The 27,277-nt window shown below is 43.4% G+C and overlaps 2 protein-coding genes and 1 long non-coding RNA gene across 3 annotated transcripts; 2 read left to right on the forward strand and 1 right to left on the reverse strand.

The window, feature by feature from the left end:
* On the reverse strand, positions 1-12,337 carry rpn1 (ribophorin I). Its single transcript, XM_089009249.1, has 10 exons — positions 11,990-12,337; positions 7,881-7,945; positions 7,494-7,800; positions 7,210-7,419; positions 6,947-7,139; positions 3,210-3,309; positions 2,987-3,125; positions 1,755-1,874; positions 1,441-1,686; positions 1-1,372 (listed from the first exon to the last, which is right to left on the reverse strand). Exons 1-10 carry the CDS (start codon positions 12,215-12,217, stop codon positions 1,190-1,192), a joined length of 1,791 nt encoding a protein of 596 aa, XP_088865375.1. The 5' UTR covers positions 12,218-12,337; the 3' UTR covers positions 1-1,189.
* Positions 3,317-27,277, forward strand: LOC148890863 (uncharacterized). The gene is made up of 2 exons (XR_016116554.1): positions 3,317-3,788; positions 24,836-27,277. It is a non-coding gene; the product is annotated as an uncharacterized LOC148890863 (long non-coding RNA).
* On the forward strand, positions 15,801-27,277 carry rab7a (RAB7a, member RAS oncogene family). Its single transcript, XM_089009251.1, has 6 exons — positions 15,801-16,547; positions 18,496-18,558; positions 18,647-18,773; positions 21,845-22,063; positions 23,960-24,088; positions 24,166-27,277. Exons 2-6 carry the CDS (start codon positions 18,506-18,508, stop codon positions 24,259-24,261), a joined length of 624 nt encoding a protein of 207 aa, XP_088865377.1. The 5' UTR covers positions 15,801-16,547; positions 18,496-18,505; the 3' UTR covers positions 24,262-27,277.

A 27,277-nucleotide genomic window follows, 5' to 3' on the forward strand; every position in this document is an offset into this window, starting at 1 on the left:
TTTAGGGCGATTTTTTTTTATTTCCGACACCCTGACATTTTCCCCCGTGTCTTTTCTCACACAATGTGGTCTCCCTTCATCCCCAATCTCAATGAAAATGACACTTCTTACAAAACCACAACATGTAAAAATATTACACAAATGTAAAAAAAATTGAAATAGCCACATCACCCCCTCAGCCGTGCAAAAAAATAATCAGAGCTTTAACATGATTAAGGTAAAGTAGGTTGGAAAAAACAAATGAAATCTGCAAAACTACAGGAACCGATCTGGCCTAATCGCTTTTGTTAAAGGAGAATGGGGAAAGGAATTTGCGCACGCGTTACAGTGGTACCTTGGCTTACAAACTTAATTGGTTCCCGGACAGAGTGTCTAAGGCGAAAAGTGTGTATCCCAAAAATTAATTTCCCATAGGAAACCATTAAAATGAGAATATTCCGTTCCCAGGTCCCCATAAAACATAATTTTCTAATTTCAAAATTTCTAAGCCTTAAAATTACACAAAATATACCTTATTTTATGTATAATAAATGTGCTATGTTAATATAACTAAAGTAATAAACTGCACTATATAATAAAGTTGTTTTATTTACCTTTGTGATGGTCGATGGGTGATGGAATGGAGTGGTCGGTTTCATCAGCATTAAATACTTAATGAGGGGTTGATAGCTTTTGCATCAAGTGTACAGATATTTTAACCTTGCAGTCTACACTCTGCCTATGAACTATCAAAGATGAAAAAAAAAATTCACTGTTTTCTGTATACATTTCCTCACTCACTGTCATCTGCCTGTCTCTTTAAAGTTTAACCCCCCCCCCCACTCACTGCTGCGTTCTTGACCAATCATGTGGCTCTAACTGAAGACTGGGGGCGGGGAATTGAGGACAAAAACAATCGGCTGCCATTTTGTTTTTGGGCAGCTCTGTGTATCGCGAAAAATAGTATGCCAAGGTTAAATTTTCATAAATTTAACGTTCGTAAATCGAAGTTCGTAATCCAAGGGGTTCGTAAACCAAGGTATCACTGTACTTCCTTTTGAAAAGCATGAAAAGTTGAGTTTGCAATGTCTGAGCACCAAAGGGAGGTGACTATTTGGCAACGCAAACGATGCTATTTCAGTGATTGCGCAAGACCGGATGCGAAAAAGCGGGTGGGGGTGGGGGTTTGCACGCGGGCACGGGGTCTCTATTACAGAGCATCCAGCAGACTGTCGATGCGGCCGACTAGCTCGTGCCTTTTGCCGGATGCAGCCTTGTCGTTCTCAATGTAGGCCTCCTTCTTGACCTTTCCGGCCACCAGGCGCTCCGCCTCCTGGCTGGCCCGGCACACCAACTCCTTCACCTGGCCATCCAGCTTCTGCAGCTCCCCGACCTGCCGAGGAAAGCGCGGCGGCCGTCAGCCGAGGCCCGTGCGACGGCAAAGGACACGCCGGCACACACCTTGTCGGCCAGGTCGGAGCCTTCGGCCTTGAGGCGGGCCTGCAGCGAGGCGATCTCATTGGTGAGCGTGCGGTGGTCCGCCTCCAGGGTCTTGCGGCCCCCGTTGAGCGTGCCCGCGTCTCGAGATTGCTTGTAGCGGTTGACCACCTCGTCCATGTGGCGGTACAGGCCCAGACGTTTGTTGACCAGGGTCAGCACCTGCTCTGTGATGGAAGCCACCTTCATGCGCACCTCAGCCGCAGGGTCCTGGGGGGATAAAGGGCGGCGCATGATCGCTAACTTCACCAAGCGTTCATCGTGGGTGAGAAACAAACCTTGGTGATGGCAAAGTCCATCCGAACGTAGATGATGACGGTGAAGAAGAGGATGTAGAAGGCTGTGACAACCAACAGAGGCTCTTGAAGCATCAGGATCTTGTTAAAGTTGTAGTGAACCTGCAGGGAACACAGCAAGCACCGTGGGAATAGAGTTGCTTGGCCAAACTTTGATGGGAATGGCCGGAACCGGAATGACAGAGAATCTCTGGTACGCAGACAGGGGTGACTGTAAGCGATCAATCTTGTACAGTGATACCTTGGCTTACAAACTTAATTGGTTCCCAGAGTGTGTAAGGCGAAGTGTATCCCAAAAAATAATTTTCCATAAGAAACCATTAAAATGAGAATAATCCGTTCCCAGGTCGCCATAAAACATAATTTTCTACTTTCTAATTTTCTAAGCCCTAAAACTACACAAAATATACCTTATTTTATGTATAATAAATGTGCTATGGTATCATAAATAAAGAAATAAACTGTACTATATAATAAAGTTGTTTTATTTACTTTAGTGATGGTCGTTGATGGCTTGATGAAATGGAGTGGCCGGTTTCATCAGCATTAAACACTTAATAATAATAATACATTAGATTTTATGCACCTTTCAAAGCTCTCAATGACGATGAGGAACGTAACCTTCTTCTTTCACCATCTTGAGGAATAATCCCTTGTAGGTGCTTTCTCTGCGATAATTTTACCTAGTTCCTCATCAATTGTGTTCTGTTTAGCTGGGTTGATAGCTTAGCTTTTTGCATCAAGTGGACAGACGGCTTGTGCGGGTTATTTGTGGAGCCTAATTGATTATATATTTTAACCTTGCAATCTCCACTGCCTTTGAATTATCAAAGTTGAAACGAGTCCAAATTTGTTTTCAATCCATTTTCTCACTATCTCTCTGTTGTCTGCCTGTCTCTTTAATGTTTAACCTACTGTGTTCTTGACCAATCACGTGGCTTTAACCGAAGACTGGGGGTGGGGAAAAGAGGACAAAAACAAGTCGGCTGCCATTTTCTTGTGAGAACGAGCTCGTTCGCGAACAACACATACACTCATTATGGAGCCCCGTGTGTATCCCAAAAAATAGTTCATATGCCAAGGTTGAATGTTCATAAATTTAACATTCGTAAACCGAAAAGTTCGTAAGCCAAGGGGTTCGTAAACCGAGGTATCACTCTGTATTTTGATCTGGCACACTCCGGCGACAGCAACTGGTCGGGGAGCAGCCTTACCACAACATCTTGAATGTGCTGCTCAACCAAGTTGTTCTTGGTGACGACTAGCACGGGTCGGCCGAAGGTATCGAGGTAGGTGTAGTGGAGTTCGTCCGGCATGCGATTCATTTGATACGGCATATCCATCTGGATGTTCCTGAAGGAGACCAACAAGATTGAGCATTTTCCAAAAATAAAAAAGGCTGTCAAATCAACACTCATATTGGTTGCGGCCACTCACTTGGCTCCTTCTGGCAGAATGATTTTCACAGTCATCGTGTCAATGACCTGGTCATCATAGACGTGGTCAACCAGTCTGATCTTCAGTGCGTACTGGTCCCCTGGAAGAACACGAACGCATGCAGCGACGATGCATCACTGAAGAAACGAGGGGTTCTTCAGCCCCTTTCTACGGTCAAGTGTCATTTATTTGCATTGAAGCGAGCACAAAGCAGAGCCGATGACATACATTTAAAGGACAACCGACACCTCCGGACAAGTTGCGTCCATAATTTGTAAAATTACTTCAAATGACTTCTACTGAGCGCATTTTACAAAGATTCCACCGCATATAGCTATATTTTACATTTTAAGACTTGCGCTGAATATTCATGAAGTCTTGTTTTCGAGTTGATGACGATGCCCTAAGTGACGTCACGGAGGGAACGCCCTTGACCGGGAAAGCGACACACAGTGAATTTCGGGTACTTTTTTTCATCTGAAAACACTGTGTTGATCGCAAAATTAGAAGGAAAACTACATCAATAACGCAATGGTGAATCGTTGTGTGTCGCAGCCAATTGTGGTAACACGCATAAAGGTGTTATATTGAGCAGATTCTTTACTTACAGACAGTGTAGGTGTTCAAATAAATACCTGACATGTTTCGGCGACTACTTCCACCTTCGTCAGAGTGTCACGGATGTTGTTGTGACGCGCCATTTTCAGCTGGTGTTGCTATGAGGGCGTGACCTACCTGTCAGATCTGACAGGCAAATCACGCCCCCCGCTGTCCGTTCGTCCCTCCAGGATACTGCTCTAGGTAGTAGAGAGCATGTAAGCTCCCTCATCCCTGTTGATGGTCCTTGGTCCTCGCTTCCGGATTTCAATGGCCTCCCTGATCCAGCGCTGATGTTTGTTGTCTTCGGTGCGGATGACTCTGTCCATGATGTGATTTTCTCTTTTGCAGTGGTCCGTGATGGCTGATTTATGGTGCTCCTGTTGTGCTTGTTCTTTTATTGCTCTTGTTTGTATTGTTGCTGTCTCCTCCTTGCACTCGTTCTTGTGCTCTTTTTTTTCTTGTATTGAAACCCCTTCCTGTCTCCCCAATGTATGATTTATTGCATGACTTGCATGGGATTTCATATATTGAGTTGCATTTATTTTCCGGGTGTATTTTGTCCTTTGGGTGTACCAAGATTTGTCGGAGAGTTGTGTGTGGTTTGACCGGTGTGTTTATGTTGTTTCTCCTCAGTGCTCTTTGTATACGTTCTGTGATCCCTCTCATGTATTGCAATGTTACCATTGCTCTGTGTTCTTGTTTGTTTGTTTGCTTTTTCTTTCTCCCGTCTTGTGTTGTTTTTGACCTGCTCTGCCCCTTTAGTTATTGCCCACTGAGGATATTGGCATTTTTGTCGTGTGTGTTGTATATGTTTTTCCTCCTGTGTTCTGTCCTCCGGGTCCGTGATCATTGTGGTGCGTTCATGTAGTGTTCTGACGACTGACAACTTATGAATAGTGGGGTGTTTGGATGTCCAAAGGAGATATTGGTCGGTATGTGTGGGTTTGCTGTGTATTTTTATTTTGATGTCCCCGTTGTCCGTGTGGTGTATGTTCAAGTCCAAGAAGGCGATGGATTGGTTTATTTCCTCTTCATGGGTGCACTTGATACTGCCTGTGGTGTCTATGGAGTTGAGGTGTTCCGTAAGCTGTTGCGTATGTCCTGTTTTGATTTTTTCCAGAATGTCGTCCACATACCGTTTCCATAGTGTTGGTTTGTATATTTCCGGGGCTGTTGAAAGTGCTTTCAGTTCTAGCTCCTCCATGAAAAACCCACACATGATGGCACAGAGTGGGTCCCCCATGGCGAACCCCGTCTTTTTGTCTGTATATGGTGTTTCTGAATTGGAAATATGTGGATGTGGCAATGAACTGAAGTAGCTGGGTTATGTCCTGTGCTGTAAGATTTGTGCGTTTTTTGAGTGTCCTGTCTGCTTTGAGTCTGTCCTGTACTATCTGAATGGTGGCTTTGGTGGGTGTTTTGGTGAAAAGTGAGATGACGTCATGTGATATGAACATTTCGTCTTTCTGTAATTTTATGGTGGCGAGTTCTGTAGCAAGTTGCTTTGAGTTCTCGCAGTGTTGGTCCGTGTGTCCCAGTAGCGGTTTTATTATTTCCGATAATGCTTTGGAGAGGTTGTACGTGACTGATCCTATGCTGTCTACTATGGGGCAGAGGGGTGTATCTGGTTTATGTATTTTTGGTGTGCCGTAAATCCTGGGGATGATGTTTGCTGTAGGTACCAGGTGGTTGTACGACTCTTTGTTTATTTTATTTTCGTTTAATAGGGGTTTGAGTAGTGCTTTAAGTTTGTTTTTCTTTTCTTCTGTTGGGTCTTTCTTTAATATTTCATACGCATCGTTCTGTAGCAACTGCTGCATCTGTTTTTCGTATTTTTCTGTGTCCATAATACAGCGGGGGGCGTGACTTGCCTGTCAGATCTGACAGGTAGGTCACGCCCTCATAGCAAACACCAGCTGAAAATGGCGCGTCACAACAACATTCGTGACACTCTGACGAAGGCAGAAGTAGTCGCCGAAACATGTCAGGTATTTATTTGAACACCTACACTGTCTGTAAGTAAAGAATCTGCTCAACATTAGATATCAAGTAGACAGGATGAACTTAGTACAACCATAAAGGTGTAAGTTTACACAAATTCCCAGGGGACCAATCAGCCCATTTCCAATGGAGCTTGTGCGCCATTTTGTGCAGTTTCTGGGCACTGCATCAGAGTCCAGACGGCTCGAATTGATACGGAATGACTTCTTTAATCGATTGCAAACATTTATGCTTTCCTCTTCAGAACTATTTGAATCACATTCATAACTGAATGAGTAACAAGAAAGCATGTAAGAAAGCTAGTATTTAATAGTAGTCTCGGTGCAACACAACGATTCACCATCACGTTATTGCTGTGTTTTTCTTCTCATTTCGCCATCAACACGGATCAACACGATATTTTCCGACCAAACAAAGTACCCAAAATTCATTGTGTGTCGCTTTCTCGGTCACGGGCGTTCCAGACGTGACGTCACGTCAGGCATCGTCATCAACTCAAAAACAAGACTTGCTGAATATTCAGGGCGAGTTTAAAGCGTAAAATATAGCTATATGCGGTGGAATCTTTGTAAAATACACTCAGTAGAAGTCATTTTAAAAATTATGGACACAACTTGTCCTGAGGCGTCGGTTGTCCTTTAAGTCATTTTTATTGGAGTTTTGAATTTAGTTTTTGCTTTTTTGAATGTTGCTGTGCCGATGACCATTTTGTGTTTGGGAGCCTTTTACTGAGTGAGTTGCTTGTTCTGTAGCCACAAAGGGACGTAAGTCTCCTTGTGCCGGTCCCAAGCCCGGATAAATACAGAGGGTTGTGTCAGGAAGGGCATCCGACGTAAAAGCGTGGCCAAAACAAACCTGCGGATCAAACCTCTAAAGATGGAGGACACTGATTTGCTGTGGCGACCCCTTGAAGGGAAAAGCGGAAAGGAGAAGAAGAATTTAACTAAAAATATCAGCCTACGTGTTTTGGGTATTTTAGATGCTATAAAAAGTTTTTCTGATATCAGTTAGGAAACAAGAAAATGGTGTCGGTTGTCATTTAAGCCATGTCTGCAAATAGTAAAAAACCACCATGGAATTGGACCCCCCCCCCCTCGCCCGCTTGTTAATGGCGGATGCGCTGGCGATCCACTCACCTAAAGTGTACAGATACTCATAGCTGGGCAGGTTATACCCAATAATGTAGTGGGTCTTCCAGCCCCCAAACAGAGGAAAGCGGGGCCTGATCTCCACCTCTACAGAGTCATCTAGAATCTGCAGGTGGGAGGTGGAGATGTTCCCAATCTCGTCCCTGTAGTATACATCCTGCGCGGAGGCGGGCAGTATCGTCTGCAGAAATGGAGCACGCCGTCACGTCACAAGGCCAATCGCGTACAATGCAGCGCAGCCGCATGCGTACCTTGAAGGACTTGACGGAGGAGATGCCGCTGTCCGCCTGCCGCTGGTAATCGTAGCGGGAAAAGGGGCCCTTCAGGACAGCTCCGGTGTGCCTCACGTCGATGGTCTCCTCCACGGCAATGTTGCCCCAGTGAGACACCTCTATGGTGCGGGTGATGCTACTGATGGTGAGGAAGGGCGCGTTGTTCTCAAAGTGGATCTTCATGGCGTTCTAGGTGCGAGAGGGGAACCCCCGGTGAGAACGCTGCAAGGCTTTGGTTCGCCGACGCTCTGATGCTCGCGCACCTGGCTAAACTGGGGAACGTCGGTGTATGGGCCGTACTCGATGATCTCGTCCGTCTTGCTGGGACTGCCCAGTTTGGTGTAGCTCTCCACTGTTTTGGACGCCAGCCGCACGCGGGTGCTCTGACTTCGAGTGGGGTACGGCGAGTAGAAGTAGTGGTTGCCTTGAAAAACGACCAGCTGGCGCTCGGCCTGGGTGATGTCCGAGGGGAAAGGCCGCAGGACGTGGCTGAACGTCATTTCCACCTTCACTTTGACCTTACCTCTCACCACCAACGTGGACGGAAGGGTGACCTTGAAAAAGTCTCCGCTGGAAAAGACGGACACGCGGATGACTGACGGGAGATGGACACGGGCTTCGGGCACAAAAGGACAAGGGCGGCGCTTTACGTTAAGCCATTAATTTTGGTTTCCACGATCTGAAGGTGGCCGTCGTCCTCTTCGTCGCCTTGCACCTGGAAACACACAGTCATCACTTGTCTCGCAACTTCAATCGACTCAGAGACAAATCCTTTCATGTTGAAAAACGTGCATTAGATGCAATACAAGTGGAGGAAAGCGCTGGAAACTTTCAACTCTGTCCAACTCGTACCCGATGAGAAAAACGCAGCCACGCCATATCCTTGCTCGTTGCTCCCGTGCTTATAATCCATTGTGTAATACAGACGCTCCACCACCTTACGAACGGGATATGTTCCGAGCGGTCATTCGTAAGGTGAATTTGGTTGCATGTTACTGCAGTGCGATATTTTGTATGGAATCGATGAGAAGGTTTCTTCAGTGTACTTGTGTGTGTGCTTCTTTGAAAGTGCCTGATGTATCGCTTTTTATCCAAGAGGCTTCGTCAGCGAACGAATATTTTTTGACCATATTTTTATATATATATATATATATATATATATATATATATATATATATATATATATATATATATATATATATATCCCTACTGTCCAGACGTGGCGGTGCCAGACTCTGCTATGATTGGTCCCTGCTCTCAGGTAAAGTAATGTAGTTTATTCAATACATTGTATAAATGAAAATTGTAAAGAACAATACATTGGGGAGACTAAACAATGTGGAAAAAAAAGACTATCAGCATCGCAGGGATGATACTAGTGGGCCTCAATCTGCAGTCCATATGCACCTAAAAGCTAGCAACCACTCATTTGATGACAATGACGTTAAAATCTTAGCGAAAGAAAATAGATGGTTTGAAAGGGGAATGAAATAAGCTATTTTCATAAAACAGCAAAACCCTTCACTAAATAGCAATGGTGGGTTGCGGTTCAATTTGGATCGTTACTGCAACCAACGTCTAAGGCAACATAGGCTTAGTTATGCTGATGAGGTGATACCAGATCAAATGGGGCAATCAGATAAGTCCTAGACCCCATACTCAGGCAGGACAATAGAAGTAATCAGTCAGGTCAGTAGAAGTAATCAGTGTAGTCGCAGGGAGTAGTCCTCTGCTCCCCCCAACCTGAGAGCAGGGACCGATCATAGTAGAGTCTGGCACCGCCACGTCTGGACAGTATGGATATATATAGGGCCAGAACTACCAGAAATATATTTTAGTTCGCTGACAAAGCCACTTGGATAAGAAGCGAAACGTCCGACACCTTCAAAGAAGTGCAGATAATGGCTGAAGAAACCATCTCATCAATGGACCACTCCTGTACTAGTTGAGAGCTTACACATTTGTGTGGAATGTATGTTTAAGTCAAACACTGAATGGGGAAGTATAAAACACAGACAACAGGAAATAAAAAAACGATATTAATTCTTTATCTAAGGCATCATGACTTTATGTTCTGACGTTAGTGTAGCATATTGTGTATTTAAAATGAAATATATGTACAATACTTCATTATTTTTGTATGCGACAAGACTTCTGTCCAAGCAAAATCTGACCTTTCTGTCCTAATTAAATAATAAAACTCAATGAATGATACAAAACTTTATTTTGGTATAATAAGCATAATCTAGAGCAGTGTTTTTCAACCAGTGTGCCGCGGCACAGTGATATTGTCAGGTGTGCCGTGGGAAATTGTCCAATTTCTGTGCCTGTGCAGTCTCGCGCCTGGCAGAGTAATCATGTAGTACTCTTCCATACCAACAGGTGGCAACAGCGGGTAGTTGTGCGTCACTAATTCGCTTTGAGAAAAGCGAATTAGTGATGCATGGATAGCGCGGCAAGTGCAGATTGTGGCTAGCGGGACGACGGTGAAAGTGATGGAGAGGTTTTTGAAGAGGAAAAATGCTGACTCAGAAGTGGACCCTGGACAAAACCCGGACCCAAATGAAGGCCCTAGTATGGATGGAGGTCAAAAAAGGCGAAGACAGTGACGTCGAGCAAAATTTCTGACGCGAGGCAATACAACGAAAGCTATGTTTCATTTGGATTTACTTTTACCGAAGATGCAGCGGCACCGACTCCATTGTACTTGGTCTGTGGTGAAAAGCTCTCCAACAGTAATCTTAAACGCCATCTCCAAACGAAACACCCCTCAGTCCAAAATAAAAATGTGGAATACTTTGTTCGCCTGCGTGAACAAACGGGGAAACAGGCAATTTTCCTGGCAGATATTTTTCATCATCTCAATGAACTCAACACACGAATGCAAGGTCGAAATGAAAATCTGCTTACAAGTTCAGATAAAATAAATGGTTTTCGTTCAAAAGTGCACCTCTGGCAGCAACACGTCTGTGTGTGTCTGTGTCTGTGTCTGGCAGCAACATGTGGAAAGGGGCAATCTCGAAATGTTCCCACTCACCAATAAATGGCAAGATGTCAATACTACTGCACTGTGTGAGTTAATAGTGAAACATCTGAAAACTCTTGAGAAGATGACATTTTATTTCTCTTCAGCCTCCACGGAGCACCTTGGCTGGGTTAGGGACCCATTCAGCTCAGCATCAGCTGTTGGAATAAACATGACAGGAGCAGGAGGAACTAACTGAACTGAGACAAGATCGTGGCCTCAAGCTAACCTTTGCTGATCTACCTTTGGACAGTTTTTGGTTGGCAGCTGCCAAGGACTTCTCCATACTGGCTAACAAAGCTATTTTGACATTGCTCCCATTTTCCACAACATATCTGTGTGAGGCGAGCTTTTCAAGCCTGACTGCAGTAAAAACAAAAGACAGAGAAAGACTGAGAGCTGTGGAGGAAGAGCTTTGTGTGTGTCTTTCATCCATCCCGGGCAGGATATCAGCTCTCTGTTCATCCAAACAGGCCCAGGTTTCACACTGAGTAAATATAAATATGAAAGATTATAAAATACTTTTTTCTTTGTGTTTAGTTAAATCCTATGTTATAATATAACATCATTCTTCAACGTTTAAAAAAAGCTTATATTACCAATATAACATCTCCTCTTCTTTTCCTTTCGGCTTTTCCCTTCAAGGGGTCGCCACAGCGAATCAGTAACCTTCTTCAAAGGTATGATCCGCATGTTTGTTTTGGCCAAGCTTTTACGTCGGATGCCCTTCCTGACACAACCCTCTGTATTTATCCGGGCTTGGGACCGACACAAGAAGACTTATGCCGACTTATGACTTATTACCAATATAACATATTGTTACATATTTTTTCATTTAATTGTTATTAATATGTTATGACCTGTCATATTGTGTTGCACACTGTGTTTTGCGTATGCTGTGGCTGGTATATTGTTATTTATTAATAATATAATAAAAAAATGTGGAAAAAAAGCATACATTAACAGTTAATACTTTTTTCTCCACATTTTCAGCTGGGGGTGTGCCCCGAGATAATTTCAACGGAAGAAATGTGCCTTGGCTTGCAAAAGGTTGACAAACACTGATCTAGAGGACGTTGCCTTTCATATAAGCAATTTCTGATTACAATAGATCAACTACAAGTCAAGTTATTTGTTGTTCCTACAACATGGATAAGCGACACGACTTTTGTAAGGGACTGTATATGAAAAGTCAAATGACACGATTCCAACTTTGGTTAGTGAGGGACGTGATCGTTGCGGCATGGAAAAGCCCTTTATGCCGATCGCAGTGGGCGGGGCCTCTAAGCAGTCGGAGCCGGAAGAGCGTTGCCCAGAGCATACGTGTCGTTCGTTCAGTCAAGAAGGTGAACGGGCACCACGAAGCAAGTAAAACACTTGCGAAATTAACATCCGGCGATTAAAAACAACCACTCATCCGAACGAAGCTTTGCTTCAAAACAGACCGACCACGTAAACATTAAGGCTAGTTTAGCCATAAACGACGCGTTCCCTATTCAACATGGCGGGCCACTCATATTTGCAGACCACTCACATAGCTGCAGTTCGACGCATAAGGAATTGACAAGATGACAAAGCCTAATTGTGTTATGAAGACACACACGCCTGCGTTAGAAAGCTTTGGCTGAAACGGAAAAAGCTGGCAACCGTCGAGTGTCTCCTGCCTGAAGGAGGCGGCGTGCAGGAGTTGCCGACCGCGCGGGCTGTGTATTATATTGGCCCGTGTGAACTCACCGAGGCCCCGATGTATGCCAAGTGTGGGAAAAGCTCGGGGTCCACGGTTAAGATGAAACTCTGGACGTCGTAGCGTGCGTAGTTAGACAGCGTTATGTCCGCAGTGATCTTCGCCAAGTGAGTGCTCAGATCCACCGTCCTCCTGACTTCTTCGTTCACCAAAGTGGCCGAGCAATGCGCGGCGGCCAAGAGCAGCAGGAAAGCGCCGAGCGATGCCCTTCTCGTCATGTCTGTGGAGGTTCGGAGGACGAATCGCCGGGGAATAATGTTCGGATCGAGGAGAACAAAAGGCAGTCTTCGCTGCGCGACTCCACGTGAAAAGAGATGACGCTCCTTTCCAGCGAAGCGGGTGACGTCACATTCCCTGCGCCGGAAAAGTCAAGTAGGGCGATTTAACTTCGTTTGTTTTAGAAGTCTTTTAAAAGCTTTTATGACTAATATTCGTCCCGTCTGAACCAGCATTCGGGCACCAAATAATTGGTCAAAGCTACCGTTTCTTGCATTGTGGTTTTACGGGTTGTTTTTTGCATGTGTCATACCGCACTTATCAAGCCGAAATAGCTCAGGTGGGAGAGCGCTCGACTCATAGAAATAGATAGGTTTAGAAGTGCCCAAAGGAGGCAAGTGACCTTGAGAGTTTTGAAAGGCGCTTATAAATGAAATGTATTATTATTATTATAATAGCATTGCGCCCGCGGTCACCGGGTCGTGACGTCACTGATGACATCACGAAGTGTAGCCTCTGACACAGTTCCGTACCATATGAATAATTTTTGCTCGTTTTTCGTCGATTTTCTTCTGGTATTCGACGAAATTCTAATACTTTGTGGCTAAATATGTTTTAGAAGACAACTACTTCACTCTCACGTCGTCTTTCGGCGCGATGTGAAGTCGGACAAGTCCAAAAACCTCAATTTTCAAGATCAGATATGCTTTGGATTATAATTTTTTTATAATCCAAAACATACAATTGCAATTAAATACACCACTATTGATGTATATTTATTCAGAGTCTAAAAATGTTATGAATAATAGAAATGACAGCTCTTTAAGATTGAAAATTCAAATACAGTCAAGTCTCGTTATATCGATATTCAAGGGAGTCCGAAAAATATCGATATAACCGGGACTATCGATATATCCGACACTGTTTGCATGTAATTTTCTCCGCGCGTGCATAGAAATAGTATCGATATAACCGGGACTATCGATATATCCGATATCGATATAACGAGACTTTACTGTACATAGTATAATTATCTTTTGAGTGTGATTGTAACCAATCTTCAAACGTGAAAAAAATAACATTCATAAAGAATGATCATACTTAATTGGTGATCGGAACTGGACTAAATCAGAAATTGTAGAGGATTAGGTAACACTGTGTATAGTGTATATATGTGTGAAATCTACAACGGATCAAAAAGATCAAGAAGTAATTACAGTAAAGTCTCGTTATATCGATATTCAAGGGAGTCCGAAAAAATATCGATATAACCGGGAATATCGATATATCCGACCCTGTTTGCATGTAATTTTCTCAGTGCGTGCATAGAAATAGTATCGATATAACCGGGACTATCGATATATCCGATATCGATATAACGAGACTTTACTGTACATAGTATAATTATCTTTTGAGTGTGATTGTAACCAATCTTCAAACGTGAAAAAAATAACATTCATAAAGAATGATCATACTTAATTGGTGATCGGAACTGGACTAAATCAGAAATTGTAGAGGATTAGGTAACACTGTGTATAGTGTATATATGTGTGAAATCTACAACGGATCAAAAAGATCAAGAAGTAATTACAGTAAAGTCTCGTTATATCGATATTCAAGGGAGTCCGAAAAAATATCGATATAACCGGGAATATCGATATATCCGACCCTGTTTGCATGTAATTTTCTCAGTGCGTGCATAGAAATAGTATCGATATAACCGGGACTATCGATATATCCGATATCGATATAACGAGACTTTACTGTATTAGTATGTTGTATGAGCGAATCGGCTAACCTGGGGCGCGTTTCACTAAACTTTGCTATTTAGCAATATTGCTAAGCGTTAACAATATTGCTAAATGATGTTTAGTGAGACACGTTTTTAGCGTTAACAATGAACTTAGCAATATATTAGCAATATTGCTAAGTTAGCAATGTTTAGTGAAACGCACACCCCTGCAGTTCAAATTTAGTGTCGAATTAGTTACATGCTTGAGGAGGCAGAGCCAATTCAATTTCATACTAATGAAGAACAGCTAGAACGTACTTATACACGGTCGAAGATCGAAAACAGGACGAAAATTAGTCGCTAAAACATTGCAAAACGAATTATTTTTTTTTCTTTTTATAGAAATTTCATTTTCACTCACTTGAAGAACGAAATTCCTTTGTTTTTCAGCTTGTAGTTGAAGCATCCGTAAGCGAAACATTGCGGCCCCCAACTGTTGTTCCTTTTTACAGCATCCATACGTTAAATAGACCTAAATACGCTCAAAACTATCCTATTTCTATGCCAAACCAAGCCACGTTACTATGGACGCTACAACTCGTGCCGTCACTTCCGGGTTTGCCATCAACCTCGTCTCTACGCCACTTCTAAACCTATCTATTTCTATGGCTAGACTGCAGGTGTTTGGTTCGATCCCGGGTTTCGATATTGGATGATGGGTTTTTCCCGAAGCAAATAAAATTAAAAGGCAATCCACATTCTTTCGAGGTGCCTTCAGTGGTATTATCCATACCTTATGACGAATTATAAATGCCGTCATAATAATAATAATAATAATAATAATAATAATAATAATAATAATAATAATAATAATACATTTAATTTCTAAGCGCCTTTCAAGACTCTCAAGGACATTTTACAGTCACTGGATTTTTTTTGCGCGGGGGAGGGCTGCCATTCGCGTCAGCGTTCACTCTACCCAGAAGTAACAGCAGCGAAGTTATGAAAGGAAGTAAAAGGAAAGAAAGAAGTAGGAAAAACAAAATATAGGAGCCGCTGGAAAGGCAGCCACTCTCACGGCGCCATCTTGAAGTTAAAAAAAAACTAAAAAAAAAACAAATAATATAACAACTCAAAGACAAAGAGAGTCATTAAATCTTCATCACTTGCTGTTCCGTCTTTGTGACATGAGGCTGTTCTAGATGAAAGAGGAGTGGATCAAGGCGTCTTTTTCAGCAGTGGACCAAGGACATCAAGGTGGATTGTGCACATCTACTACAAGTTAAATGTTGAAACTCGCAAACACGCAGCTGTAACATGAATATGAGCATGTCTTTTGCCGTAGTGGCGTGGTGAATGCCCGAAGTGATGGTGTAAGTTCGACAGTACCGGCAGAGCGCTACCAATGTTTGAATGAACGTTGAGAGTCGCGACCCCATAGCATTACTCTGGATTAAAAATGAAATTCTATCTACGTGTTTGGCGTACATTGTGTTCCATATGTTATTTGTGACCGCAGGATTGGCACTTTCTAAGTATATTTTGTCTCAGAAAAGGCTCTCGAATATCGCAGTGACCCAAATGCATACCTGTCAACCTTGGCTAATAGCTGCCCTTATATGTGATTACAATTCCCGAATACAAATTGTAGTACACCATACGTTCTTTGAAATGATAAAAAACACAAACAAGCGGGAATTCAGACAGTTTACCGCACATGCGTTCGTTATGTTTTTATTCAAGATTATATATTTTATTATTTCTGATTCTGATGCAATCCGATTTTACACAGCTATTAAAAAATGCGATTGAGGATTACTTTTGCTGGTTTGCCGTGACAATGGTAATGATCGGTGGCAGCATTTTCGTTGGCTATGAGCGTTTGAGACGACATGCGGCTCAAACCTCAAAAGATGAAGGACACTGATTCGCTGTGGCGACCCCTTGAAGGGAAAAGCCGAAAGGAAACTAAGATCAACATTTCAGACGAACTGGTTGTGAGCCGAAATTGTGTTTGTAAACTCGGTTCACAATTGTAATTTTTTTCCGTATAAAAGTTGTAGTACGCCGTACATGATTTGCAATGATAAAAACGTATAAAATACGGGGTAAACGTCTAAGTTGACAGGTATGCGAATGCAAAAAGAGGCGAAATCGCGGGCGAAAGACCTTTACGGGCGGCCGGCCGGGAGGCAGGCAGGGCCACTTGAGCCTGGCTGGTCCTCCGTGTGACGTCACTGCCGCCGACTGGGCTTGTTTTGGAGGAAGCGGACGGCGAGGCAAACGAACGTGCGAGGCTAACACATTAGCTTGACATACGGCGAAAGTCGACGGCGACGCGAAGACACCCGACAAAAAAACCTTGGCCGCCAGAGCTTACTTCCTTTCGTAGAGGGAGTCGCGGCGGATAAATAGCGAACGTTGGTTCGGTGTCGAGGCTTCGGGGGACATTTTTTTTGTGGCGACGGACACTCCAAAGGAACCGTCGGCCCTCTACTTCCTTCGTTTTTTCTCGAGGTGGGCGTCCTCGTCTGCGCGTTAGGAACCCGGGCTGAGGAAAAGTCTTCTCTTGATAGTTTTGCCACAGGATCGGTTCACAGGTACGTCTCGTGACACGCGTCTTTTTCTCCAATATTTGATGACGAGGATGTGGCAAATCGTGCTCCACAACCGCCCGTTGTGCAACCAAACGTTAGCCCGATCGATTGCGCTGCTGGCCGTTCTTCATTAAAGAAAACAAGATAAAATGCCACTCAAACAAGTTACCCCAAAAATCCCTGTGTATGGTCGAGGTAACATTGGGAGAGGTCTGTTTCCGTTTGGAGCGTTTACACGCGTCCCGTAAAATGATGACTGCATTCTGGTGTGTTTGTTGGTTTTGTGTTGCGCCGATGGTGGTGATCGGAACCCCCCACCCCAACCCCCAGGCCCGTTGTCTGCTTGCCGAGGCATGATTCTCGTTCGCCGCGTGTCGAGCAACCATGTGATCGGTCCCTGACAATGTGTCACGGGGTGCAGATTAGGAGCGCCGTTGCCCCAACGCTTTGGCACCCTTCACCAGCATATTTGTGCATGTTCCTCCTGACAGTTTACTGATGGGGCGGGGGTCTAGAAACATTTAACCATAGGTCGGCCAACTCACAACAAAGTTTGAACTTTGGTCGGTCCAGCCGAGAGTGCACTGCGGTGGCAAAATGGGACATTCGGCACGTTCATCCGAAGCCTCGCTTTATTTGGACCCACTCTGCCGTTGTCATCATTCCATCATCCAATATTGCATTGCAATGCAATGTTCCAGTTTGACCCGTTTAAACACAATCGTCAAGTACAATGATACCTTGGCTTACGAACATAATTGGTTCCCAGAAAGTGTGTGTAAGACAAGAAGTGTGTATTCCAAACATTAATTTCACATAGGAAACCATTAAAATGAGAATAATCTGTTCACATTTCCCCATAAAACATAAATGTAAACTAAATAAGCCTTAAAATTACACATTATATGCCTTATTTTTTGTATAATACATGTGCTATGGTCTTTGTAATTAGAGAAATAAACTGTACTGTATAATAAAGTCGTTTTATTTACCTTTGTGATGGTCGTTAATGGCTTGATGGAATGGATAGCTTTTTGCATAAAGTGTCTCAAGGAGCTCTGGGTTGTACATTTTAGAAGTTGTGGTATTGCAACAGCAACTGATGCAGGCAGAAACACTAGAAACTTAATTAATAGCAGGTTCCCCTTGCTTGTATGTTCTCGTCCCTTGTAGGTGTTTTTCTCTGCGATAATTTTACCTAGTTCCTCATCACGTGTGTTCTGTTTAGCTGGGTTGATAGCATTTTGCATCAAGTGTACAGATGGCTTGTGCGGGTTATTTATGGAGCCTGATTGATGGGATAATTTAACCTAGCAGTCTACACTCTGCCTTTGAACTATCAATAAAGTTGAAACGAGTCCAAATTTCACTGTGTTTTCTGACCATTTTATCACCATTTCACTTTTTTTTGTTTCAAGCTCTGTCGTCTACCTTTCGTGTGTGTGTTTCTGTAACCCCTCCCCCGCTCACTGCTGCGTGTATACTGCTGCGTGTGTCCCCTCCCTCCTTTACCACGGATCTTGACCAATCACGTGCGGCTTTAACCGAAGACTGGGGGCGGGAAATCGAGGGGAAAAAAAGGCGGCTGCCTTTTTCAGGAGCTCCAAGATTATATCCTCGCGAATTTAACGTTCGTAAGGTGAAAAGTTTGTTAGCTAAAGCGTTCATAAACCGAAGTATCACTGTAATTCATTTACGTTGACCAACAAATATGCAGTCATTTTTTTCTCTTCTATACGAAGCATGATGAAAACTCTCTCCAGTCTTTATGCTGTCACGTGACTGGTGCGTGTGTGTTCATTTTCAATTTTCTTTGAACAACATTAAACTGGAACGGACAAAGCCGATTTTCCGTTGTCATTTGACAACCATCTTACACTTGGGGTCCGGGGGAGGGGGCCACACAACAAAGATGTCTTAGCCTGCTCAACATTTTCTCATCTGGTTGCAGCTGAGACGCAATGACTTCACGGAAGAAAGTCCTCCTCAAGGTCATCATCCTCGGAGACTCCGGGTGAGTGGTCCTCGTCCGCCAAGCTGGGGTGGAGTGCGCCGCATGATCTTGAAATCTGCTCCCTGCCCTGCACTTGGTTCCCGTCTAGAGTCGGGAAGACCTCATTGATGAACCAGTATGTGAATAAGAAGTTCAGCAACCAGTACAAGGCCACGATAGGTGCGGACTTCTTGACCAAAGAAGTCATGGTGGATGACAGACTGGTCACGATGCAGGTGAATGTCCGCGCAGAGACCCGAGAGAGCCGTGTTGGAAATCATTTTGCGTCCCTGTGCCGTTGCCTTTGAGTGCCGTAGCTGCGCTCCCCGCGAGTGTCTCGGCACTGTAAAATTGGGCCATGTAAGCAGTGGTTCGAACGGCGTCGTTATCTTAAAACGTGTTTAACTTAAGCTGAAAATGAGTTTGAAGCAATAAAAAGTTGATAGGATCCTCTCAGCTACACAATAGGCTTAATCTTCATGTTTTCACTTGTATATGTGTCATGTTTGCACTTGCAGCCTAAATAGACACTAATTTTATCATAAAACTTAAACGACAACCGACATCACTTTTTTGTTTCCTCACAGACATCAGAAAAATGTTTTATAGCATCTAAAATACCCAAAATATGCAGTATGATATTTTTAGTCAAATGCAAAACACCAAGAAAAATGACTTAAAGTGGCTTAAAAGTACTTCAATTTCAAACCGGAAGTGGCCAGTTCAAGAAGGTCCCGCCCCGTTGTTTGTGGTGTCACGCCAAGACGTCTTGCCTTGCTCGAGAATCAAAACAATGGCTTCAGATTCGGAGAAGATGCTTTCTTGTTACTCATCCAGTGATGAATATGATTCAAATAGTTCTGAAGAGGAAAGCATACATGTTTGCAATCGATTAAAGAATTTATTCCCTGTCATCCCTGTCAAGTATCTGGGGGGGGGGGGGGGGGGGGGGGGGGTGTAGCATCCAAAAGAGGCAGAAGATGGCGACAAAGTCCGTGGAAACGGTCTTATTTGTCTCCTTTTTTTGCCAGCGAATATCAAATAGATGCTCGATGCAACACACAAGGATTCACCATCTCGTTATTTGTGTTTTCCTTCTAATTTTGCCATCAACACGGATCAACACGAAGTTTTCAGACCAAACAAAGTACCGCAAAATGCATTGACGTGAATGAAAGGACTACTACTATGTGTCCTTTCTCGGTCAGGGGCGTTCCTTCAGTGACGTGACGCGAGGACTCGTCACCAACTCAAAAACAAGACTTCCGGAATATTTAGCGCGAGTCTTAAAACATAAAATATAGCTATATGCGGTGGAATCTTTGTAAAGTACGCTCAGTAGAAGTCATTTGAAGCAATTTTACAAATTATGGACACAACTTGCCCAGAGGCGTCGGTTGTCCTTTAAATCCATCCATTTAGTTCAGAAACGTTGTTTAGCTTGTGCTGAAAATGCGTTTGAAGCAATAAAAAAAAAGAAATGATTCTTACAGATATACAATAGGCTGAATCGTCATGTTTTCACTTAGATATGTGTCAGGTTTGCACTCTGCAGCCTAAATAGACACTAATTTCATCATAAAACTTAAATCCATGAGGAAAACATTTAGTTCAGAAAACGTTTTTCACTCAAAGGACAACCAACACCATTTCTTTGTTTCCTAACTGACATCAGAAAAACGTTTTATAGCATCTAAAATACCCAAAATACGCGGGCTGATATTTTTAGTGAAATGCAAAACACCAATAAAAATGACTGAAAGTGTCCCAAAACTGCCACAAAATGAGCTCGGAACTGGCAGATTCAGAAAGTCACGCCCCCTTGTTCGTGACGTCACGCCAGGATACTCCTTCACAAACTGCCTTACTCTAGAATCAAAACAATGGCTTCAGAGAGTTCAGATTCGGTGATGTTTTCTTGTTACTCCTCCAGTTATGAATATGATTCAAATAGTTCTGAAGAGGAAAGCATAAACGTTTGCAATCGATAAAGAAGTCCTTCCGTATCAATTCGAGCCGTCTGGACTCCAATGTAGCGTCCCAGAAAATGCACAAGATGGCGCACACGCTCCATTGGAAATGGGCTGATTTGTCCGCTGGGAATTTGTGTAAACTTACACCTTCTTTATGCGTGTTACCGCAATTCGGCTGCGATACACAACGATTCACCATCGCGTTATTGATGTAATTTTCCTTCTAACTTTGCGATCAACACAGTGTTTTCAGATGAAAAAAAGTACCCAAAATGCATTGTGTATTGCTTTCTCGGTCACAGGCGTACCATCCATGACGTCACTTAGGGCAGGGGTCCCCGGGCCGCGGACCGGTACCGGTACATGGGTCATTTGGTACCGGGCCGTGAAGAAAGAATAAATAATTTACATAATTTCCGTTTTATTTATTATCTGAGTCTGAACCATGTTTTATTTTGAAAAATGAAAAGTCACCGCTTGCAGCGCATTTCCGTGATGAGGAATGGGTCGCAAAGCTAGCTTACTTTTGCGACATATTCAACCTGCTCAATGAACTCAATCTGTCACTTCAGGAGAAAATGACAACTGTCTTCAAGTTGGCTGATAAAGTAGCTGCAATCAAAGCCAAACTGGATTTGTGGGGATGGCGCGTGAATAGTATTTGACATGCTTCAAACATTGGCGAGGTTTTTGGAAGAGATTGAGCCCGAGCCTTAATTCCCCCAGCTGATGCACGAGCACCTGTCTTTGCTTTTAAAAGAGTTCGAGCGCTACTTACCAGCCACAAAAGACCCACGAAATGACAAGGAATGGATCCGCAACGCATTTGCCAACAAACCAGATGAATCTAGAATGCCTGTGAGAGAGGAAGAACAACTGCTGGAGTTCGCAAATGATGGCGGATTTAAAAGTATATTTGAGACGACAAATCTGCCGATGTTCTGTATTAAAGTGACATCATCAACTCGAAAACAAGACTTTCTGAATATTCAGTGTGAGTCTTAAAACGTAAAATATAGCTATATGCGGTGGAATCTTTGTAAAATGCGGTCAGTAGAAGTCACTTGAAGTGATTTTACAAATTATGGACGCAACTTGCCCGCAGGTGTCGGTTGTCCTTTAAGCTGAAAATGAGTTTGAAACAATAAAAAGTTGATATGAGCCTCACAGCTACACAATAGGCTGAATCTTCATGTTTTCACATGTATATGTGTCAGGTTTACCCGTGGGGCAATCAATTGCCACTTGGCTTCCTTGACACGAGCGGTCGTGAGTTTTGGGGTTCGGGGGGGAACCTCCTCGATCCCTTTCAGCGGCTTTTGATTGCCTTTCAGATTTGGGACACCGCAGGTCAGGAGAGGTTCCAGTCTTTAGGCGTGGCCTTCTACCGTGGAGCAGACTGCTGCGTGCTGGTGTTCGACGTGACGGCCCCCAACACTTTCAAGACCCTTGACAGCTGGAGGGATGAGTTCTTGATCCAAGCCAGCCCCAGAGACCCAGAAAACTTCCCCTTTGTGGTGCTCGGCAACAAGATTGACTTGGAGAACAGACAGGTGGTTGAAATAATAATAATAATAATAATACATTTAATTCCTAAGCGCCTTTCAAAACTCTCAAGGTCGCTTTACAGTCACTTGCTAAGTTGGCAGCCACACACGGCAGCATTCACTCAACCCGGAAGTAACTCAAATAGATGAAAAGCTAGCTAGATAATAGCTAGTTAGCTAGATAGCTAGCCAGCCAAACCACTAATAGAAAGCTAATAGATCGCTCGCTAAATAGCCAGCAGCTAGACCGCTAATAGATAGCTATCTAGATAGCTAGACTGCTAATAGATAGCTAATAGCTAGCTAATAATAATAATAATACATTTTATTTATAAGCGCCTTTCAAAACTCTCAAGATCACTTTACAGTCATAGGATCCGTTTTTCTGTGGGTGAGCAGCGGCAGCCACACGCGCCAGCATTCACTCAACCCGAAGGTAACTCAAATAGATAGAAAGCTAGCTAGCGATCTAATAGCTAGCTAATAGATAGCTCGCTAGATCGTTAATATTGGATATTGGATATGCCTTTATTAGTCTCACAGTGGAGAAATTTACATTTCACAGCAGCAAAGGAATGAAAGTAGAAAAACAAAATACATGAGCTGCTGGAAATGCAGCCACTCTCGCGGCGCAGTCGAGAAGTCAAAAGAACAAAAAATAATAAAAATAAATAACATGACAACACAAAGACACAGAGAGTCATTCATTCTGAAGCACTTTCTATACCCTCAAAAACACAAAGCAGTTCCACATGAAAGAGGAGAGGATCAAAGCGTCTCTTCACCAGTGGATCAGGGACATCATGGTGGAATGTGCACGTCGACGACAAGCTAACGCTGACGCTCCTTTCTTCTTATCGCGGGTGCCTCAAGCCATGCATCCATCCAGCCGCAGACTGTCCAACAGCACTGACCTTTCCGCTAAACAAAGCGGGGCTGTGAAGATGCTGCCCATTACAGGCGCAAAAAAGCACAATGGCCCCTTTGGTGTCCAGCGATGGCAGTCGAATGGCTCCGACATTCCTCCCATTCAAAAACAGTACTGGCATATTCATGCTGCCGAAAAGGCGCAACCGCTCAGCACAGTCTCCTCCTTGATGAATGTCGTCGTCAAAAATGCTGAAAAACAATCTGTATCCGTTCCACACGATGCACAACAACACAAAGTGACAAAAGAAAACACAAAACAAGACAAAAATAACCAAAAAAAGCAAGGCTCATGAGAGCACTTGCTGAGGCTGCCTACTCGGGCGCCATCTTGGACTCCAATCGCTAGCTAGATAGATAGCCAGCTAGTTATGTTTAACTTTCACGTACAGCACGGATGCATTTATCAATCCATCTGTCTATTTATTTAGTTATTTATTGATGTATTCATTTATTTACACATATACTTATATATATATATATATATCCATTAACATATTTATTAATTTACTCATTCGCTCACTTATTCGTTTATTCATTCATTTATCCATCTGTGTATTTATTTTAGTTACATACCCTGTATATTCATTTATGTATTTGTTTTATTACTGTACACATTCGTGTATCTTTTTTATTTATTTGTATGTATCATTTTATTTATTTATGAGTTATTTACTCGCCCATTTATTTGTTTATTTATCCAGTTGTCTATTTAGTGATTTATTTATTTATATATTTATTTACACATTCAAGTATCTTTTTTTATTTATTTATATTAGTGTATCTATTTGTTCATTTATTCACCCAATTATTTATTTTGTGTGAGTGTGTGTATGTATGTATGTATGTATGTATGTATGTATGTATGTATGTATGTATGCATGCAAATATGCAAATTTCCCCATTCTGGGACGATTAAAGGTTTACTGATTCTGATGTATGTATTCCCACGTGGCGCTGCCGTATACGTTTCAGGTGACGACCAAGCGGGCCCAAGCTTGGTGTCAGAGCAAGAACAACATCCCATATTTTGAAACGAGCGCCAAGGAGGCCATCAACGTGGAGCAGGCCTTCCAGACCATTGCGCGCAACGCTCTCAAACAGGTAAGGCACTGACGGCAACATGGCGCCCACCACCCCCGCTGCGGGTATTTGCCACCCTTTTTTGCTCGTCCCACCAGGAGACCGAAGTAGAGTTGTACAACGAGTTCCCGGAGCCCATCAAGCTGGACAGGAACGAGCGAGCCAGGCCTTCGACGGAGACCTGCAGTTGCTAAGGACCACTTGGACCGATGTCCCGGCCCTCCCGGTGCCTCCCTTCCCACATCCACCCCTCGTGCCCCACCCCCGCAAAGCTGGCATCCGATTCAGAGTTAACATCATGCTGCAGCCCCCCCTTCCCCCTGCAGGGGAACCACCCTTTTTCTATCAAGTATGGGTCTTCAAGCCCAAAGGACACCTTCGCTGTACGCTTCTTATTGTCGGGTGCCACCCCCCACCCGCCCTGAGTTTAAAGGACAACCGACACCCCGGACAAGTTGCGTCCATAATCTGTAAAATCACTTCAAATGATGACTGAGCGCATTTGACAAAGATTCCATCGCATATAGCGATAGTTCACCTTTTAAGACTCGCGCTGAATATTCAGGAAGTCTTGTTTTCGAGTTGATGACGATCCCCGACATGACGTCACGGAGGGAACGCCTGTGACCGAGAAAGCGACACACAATGCATTTTGGGTACTTTTTTCGTCTGAGAACACAGTGTTGATGGTGAAATTAGAAGGAATACTACATGAATAACGCAATGGTGAATCGTGTGTCGCAGCCAATTGCGGTAACACGCATAAAGAAGGTGTAAGTTTACACAAATTCCCAGCGGACAAATCAGCCCATTTCCAACGGAGCTTGTGCGCCATCTTGTGCATTTTCTGGGCGCTACTTTGGAGTCCAGACGGCTCGAATTGATACGGAAGGACTTTTTTAATCGATTGCAAACATTTGCAAACTTTCCTCTTCAGAACTAGTTGACTCATATTCGTAACTGGATGTGTAACAAGAAAGCATCTTCTCCGAATCTGAACTCTCTGAAGCCGTTGTTTTGATTCTGGAGCAAGGCAGTGTGTGACCAAGAGTAACGTCACGAACAAGGGGGCGGGACTCTGAATCTGCACAGTTCCGAGCTCATTTCGTGGCAGTTTTGGGACACGTTAAGTCATTTTTATTGGTGTTTTGCTTCTGACTAAAAATATCAGCCTGTTTGTTTTAGGTATTCTAGATGATCTAGATTTTGAGTCGATTTGAATATTGCTGCTTGAGTCGATTTGAATATTGCTGCTCTCACAATCGCTTATTTTGCTTTGAACTCAACCATCCCGCAATTTTTTTGTGGATTTGTTTGCTCTGTAGCGGAGCGAGGGTTGTCTTATGTTCACAGCCGCGTGAGGGAAAAGGCCCCTTCTCGAATGAGCCGCTCAGGTCATGGCTCTGAGGGACTGACACTGGAGCTCGGCGGATCAAAGTGTGATAACCGCGACCGTCTGTTGCCTTTTGATGAAAACCAAGACTCATCACGATTCCCACCACTTAAAGGACAACCAACACCATTTTTTGTTTCCTAACTGACATCGGAAAAACGTTTTATAGCATCAAAAATACCCAAAACACGCAGGCGGATATTTTTAATCAAATGAAAAACACCAATAAAAATGACTTAAAATTGCCCAAAACTTCCACGAATGAGCTCAAAACTGGAGAGTTCCCCCCAGTTCGTGACGTCACGTCAGGAAACTCCTTCACAAACTGCCTTGCTACAGAATCAAAACAATGGCTTCAGAGAGTTCAGATTTGGAGAAGATGCTTTCTTGTTACTCATCCAGTTCTGAATATGATTCAAATAGTTCTGAAGAGGAAAGCATAAATATTTGCAATCGATTAAAGAAGTCCTTCCGTATCAATTCGAGTCGTCTGGACTCCAATGTAGAGCCCAGAAAATGCACAGGATGGCGCACAAGCTCCGTTGGAAATGGGCTGATTTGTGTCAACTAGCATCAAATACACATTTGCAACACACATTTGTTTTTTCTTCTAATTTCGCCATCAACACGGATCAACACAAAGTTTTCAGACCAAACAAAGTACTCAAAATGCATTAGGGCATCGTCATCAACTCGAATACAAGACTTCCTGAATATTCAGTGCGAGTCTTAAAACGTAAAATATAGATATATGCCGTGGAATCTTTGTCAAATACGCTCAGTAGAAGTCATTTGAAGTGATTTTACAAATTATGGACGCAACTTGTCGGGAGGTGTCGGTTGTCCTTTCAGTGTGCGGGAGGGTTCTGGTTGAAGGCATTGCCCAAAGAAGCTACATGAAAGTGGCTCGCGGGTAGTGCCGTTCCTCTTTGGACTTTCTCCCGGTAGAATTTTCCCTCCCTGGTGAAACATGACACAAATCGAGACGGCACGTCGCTACCACTTGATGGGTGTGGGGAGGAAGATGGCCTCCAAGCCCTGATGACTTTCCTTCTATCGACGACCCATCAAAGACTTTGTGCAATGCCAACCAACTACTTTTTTTTAGCAGTCAGATGCGGCAGTTTGAACCACTGTCGGACGGAAATGCATACCAGATTCTGAGAAAGCCTCTGACAGACCGTTAAAGCACGCGGAAGTCGTGCCATTCGTCAACGTACTCCGAGTATGATAAAGGCCGAGCAATGTTTCAAAATGTCTTTGCCTTTCTTCTTTTCCTTTTGGCTTTGGGGTTGCCAGAGCGAATCAGTGTCCTCCATCTTTAGAGGTTTGATCCGCATGGTTGTTTTGGCCAAGCTTTTACGTCGGATGCCCTTCCTGACACAATCCTCTGTATTTATCCGGGCTAGGGACTGGCACAAGAAGACACTGGCTTATGTCCCCTTGTGGCTACAGAAGAAGCAACTCGATGAACTTAATAAAGATGAAGATGCTCAGTAAAGGCAGTGTCTGAAACTCATGACACCAGGGCAGAAAACTCTGAAAAGTTTCCTGCCCAATTTTTCACAACTTGAAACACAGTAAGACGACTAATCGAAAAAAAAAATGGTGCAAAGTATTAAGGATTGATAATCAGAATATATAACAGAACAACACTTTAAAATGAAGTAATTGATTTTTCACAACTCGAAACACAATAAGACGACTAATCACAAAAAAAAACATTGTTGCAAAGTATTAAGAATTGTTTTTATTAAGGATGTACCTACCACAAATGCTTCCTTGCTTAATCTATGGTAAATATCCCTTGCTGATGA

This window comes from Hippocampus bargibanti, linkage group LG12 (assembly GCF_051943395.1).
Source record: "Hippocampus bargibanti isolate YZ-2025 linkage group LG12, ASM5194339v1, whole genome shotgun sequence".
NCBI lineage: Eukaryota > Metazoa > Chordata > Actinopteri > Syngnathiformes > Syngnathidae > Hippocampus > Hippocampus bargibanti.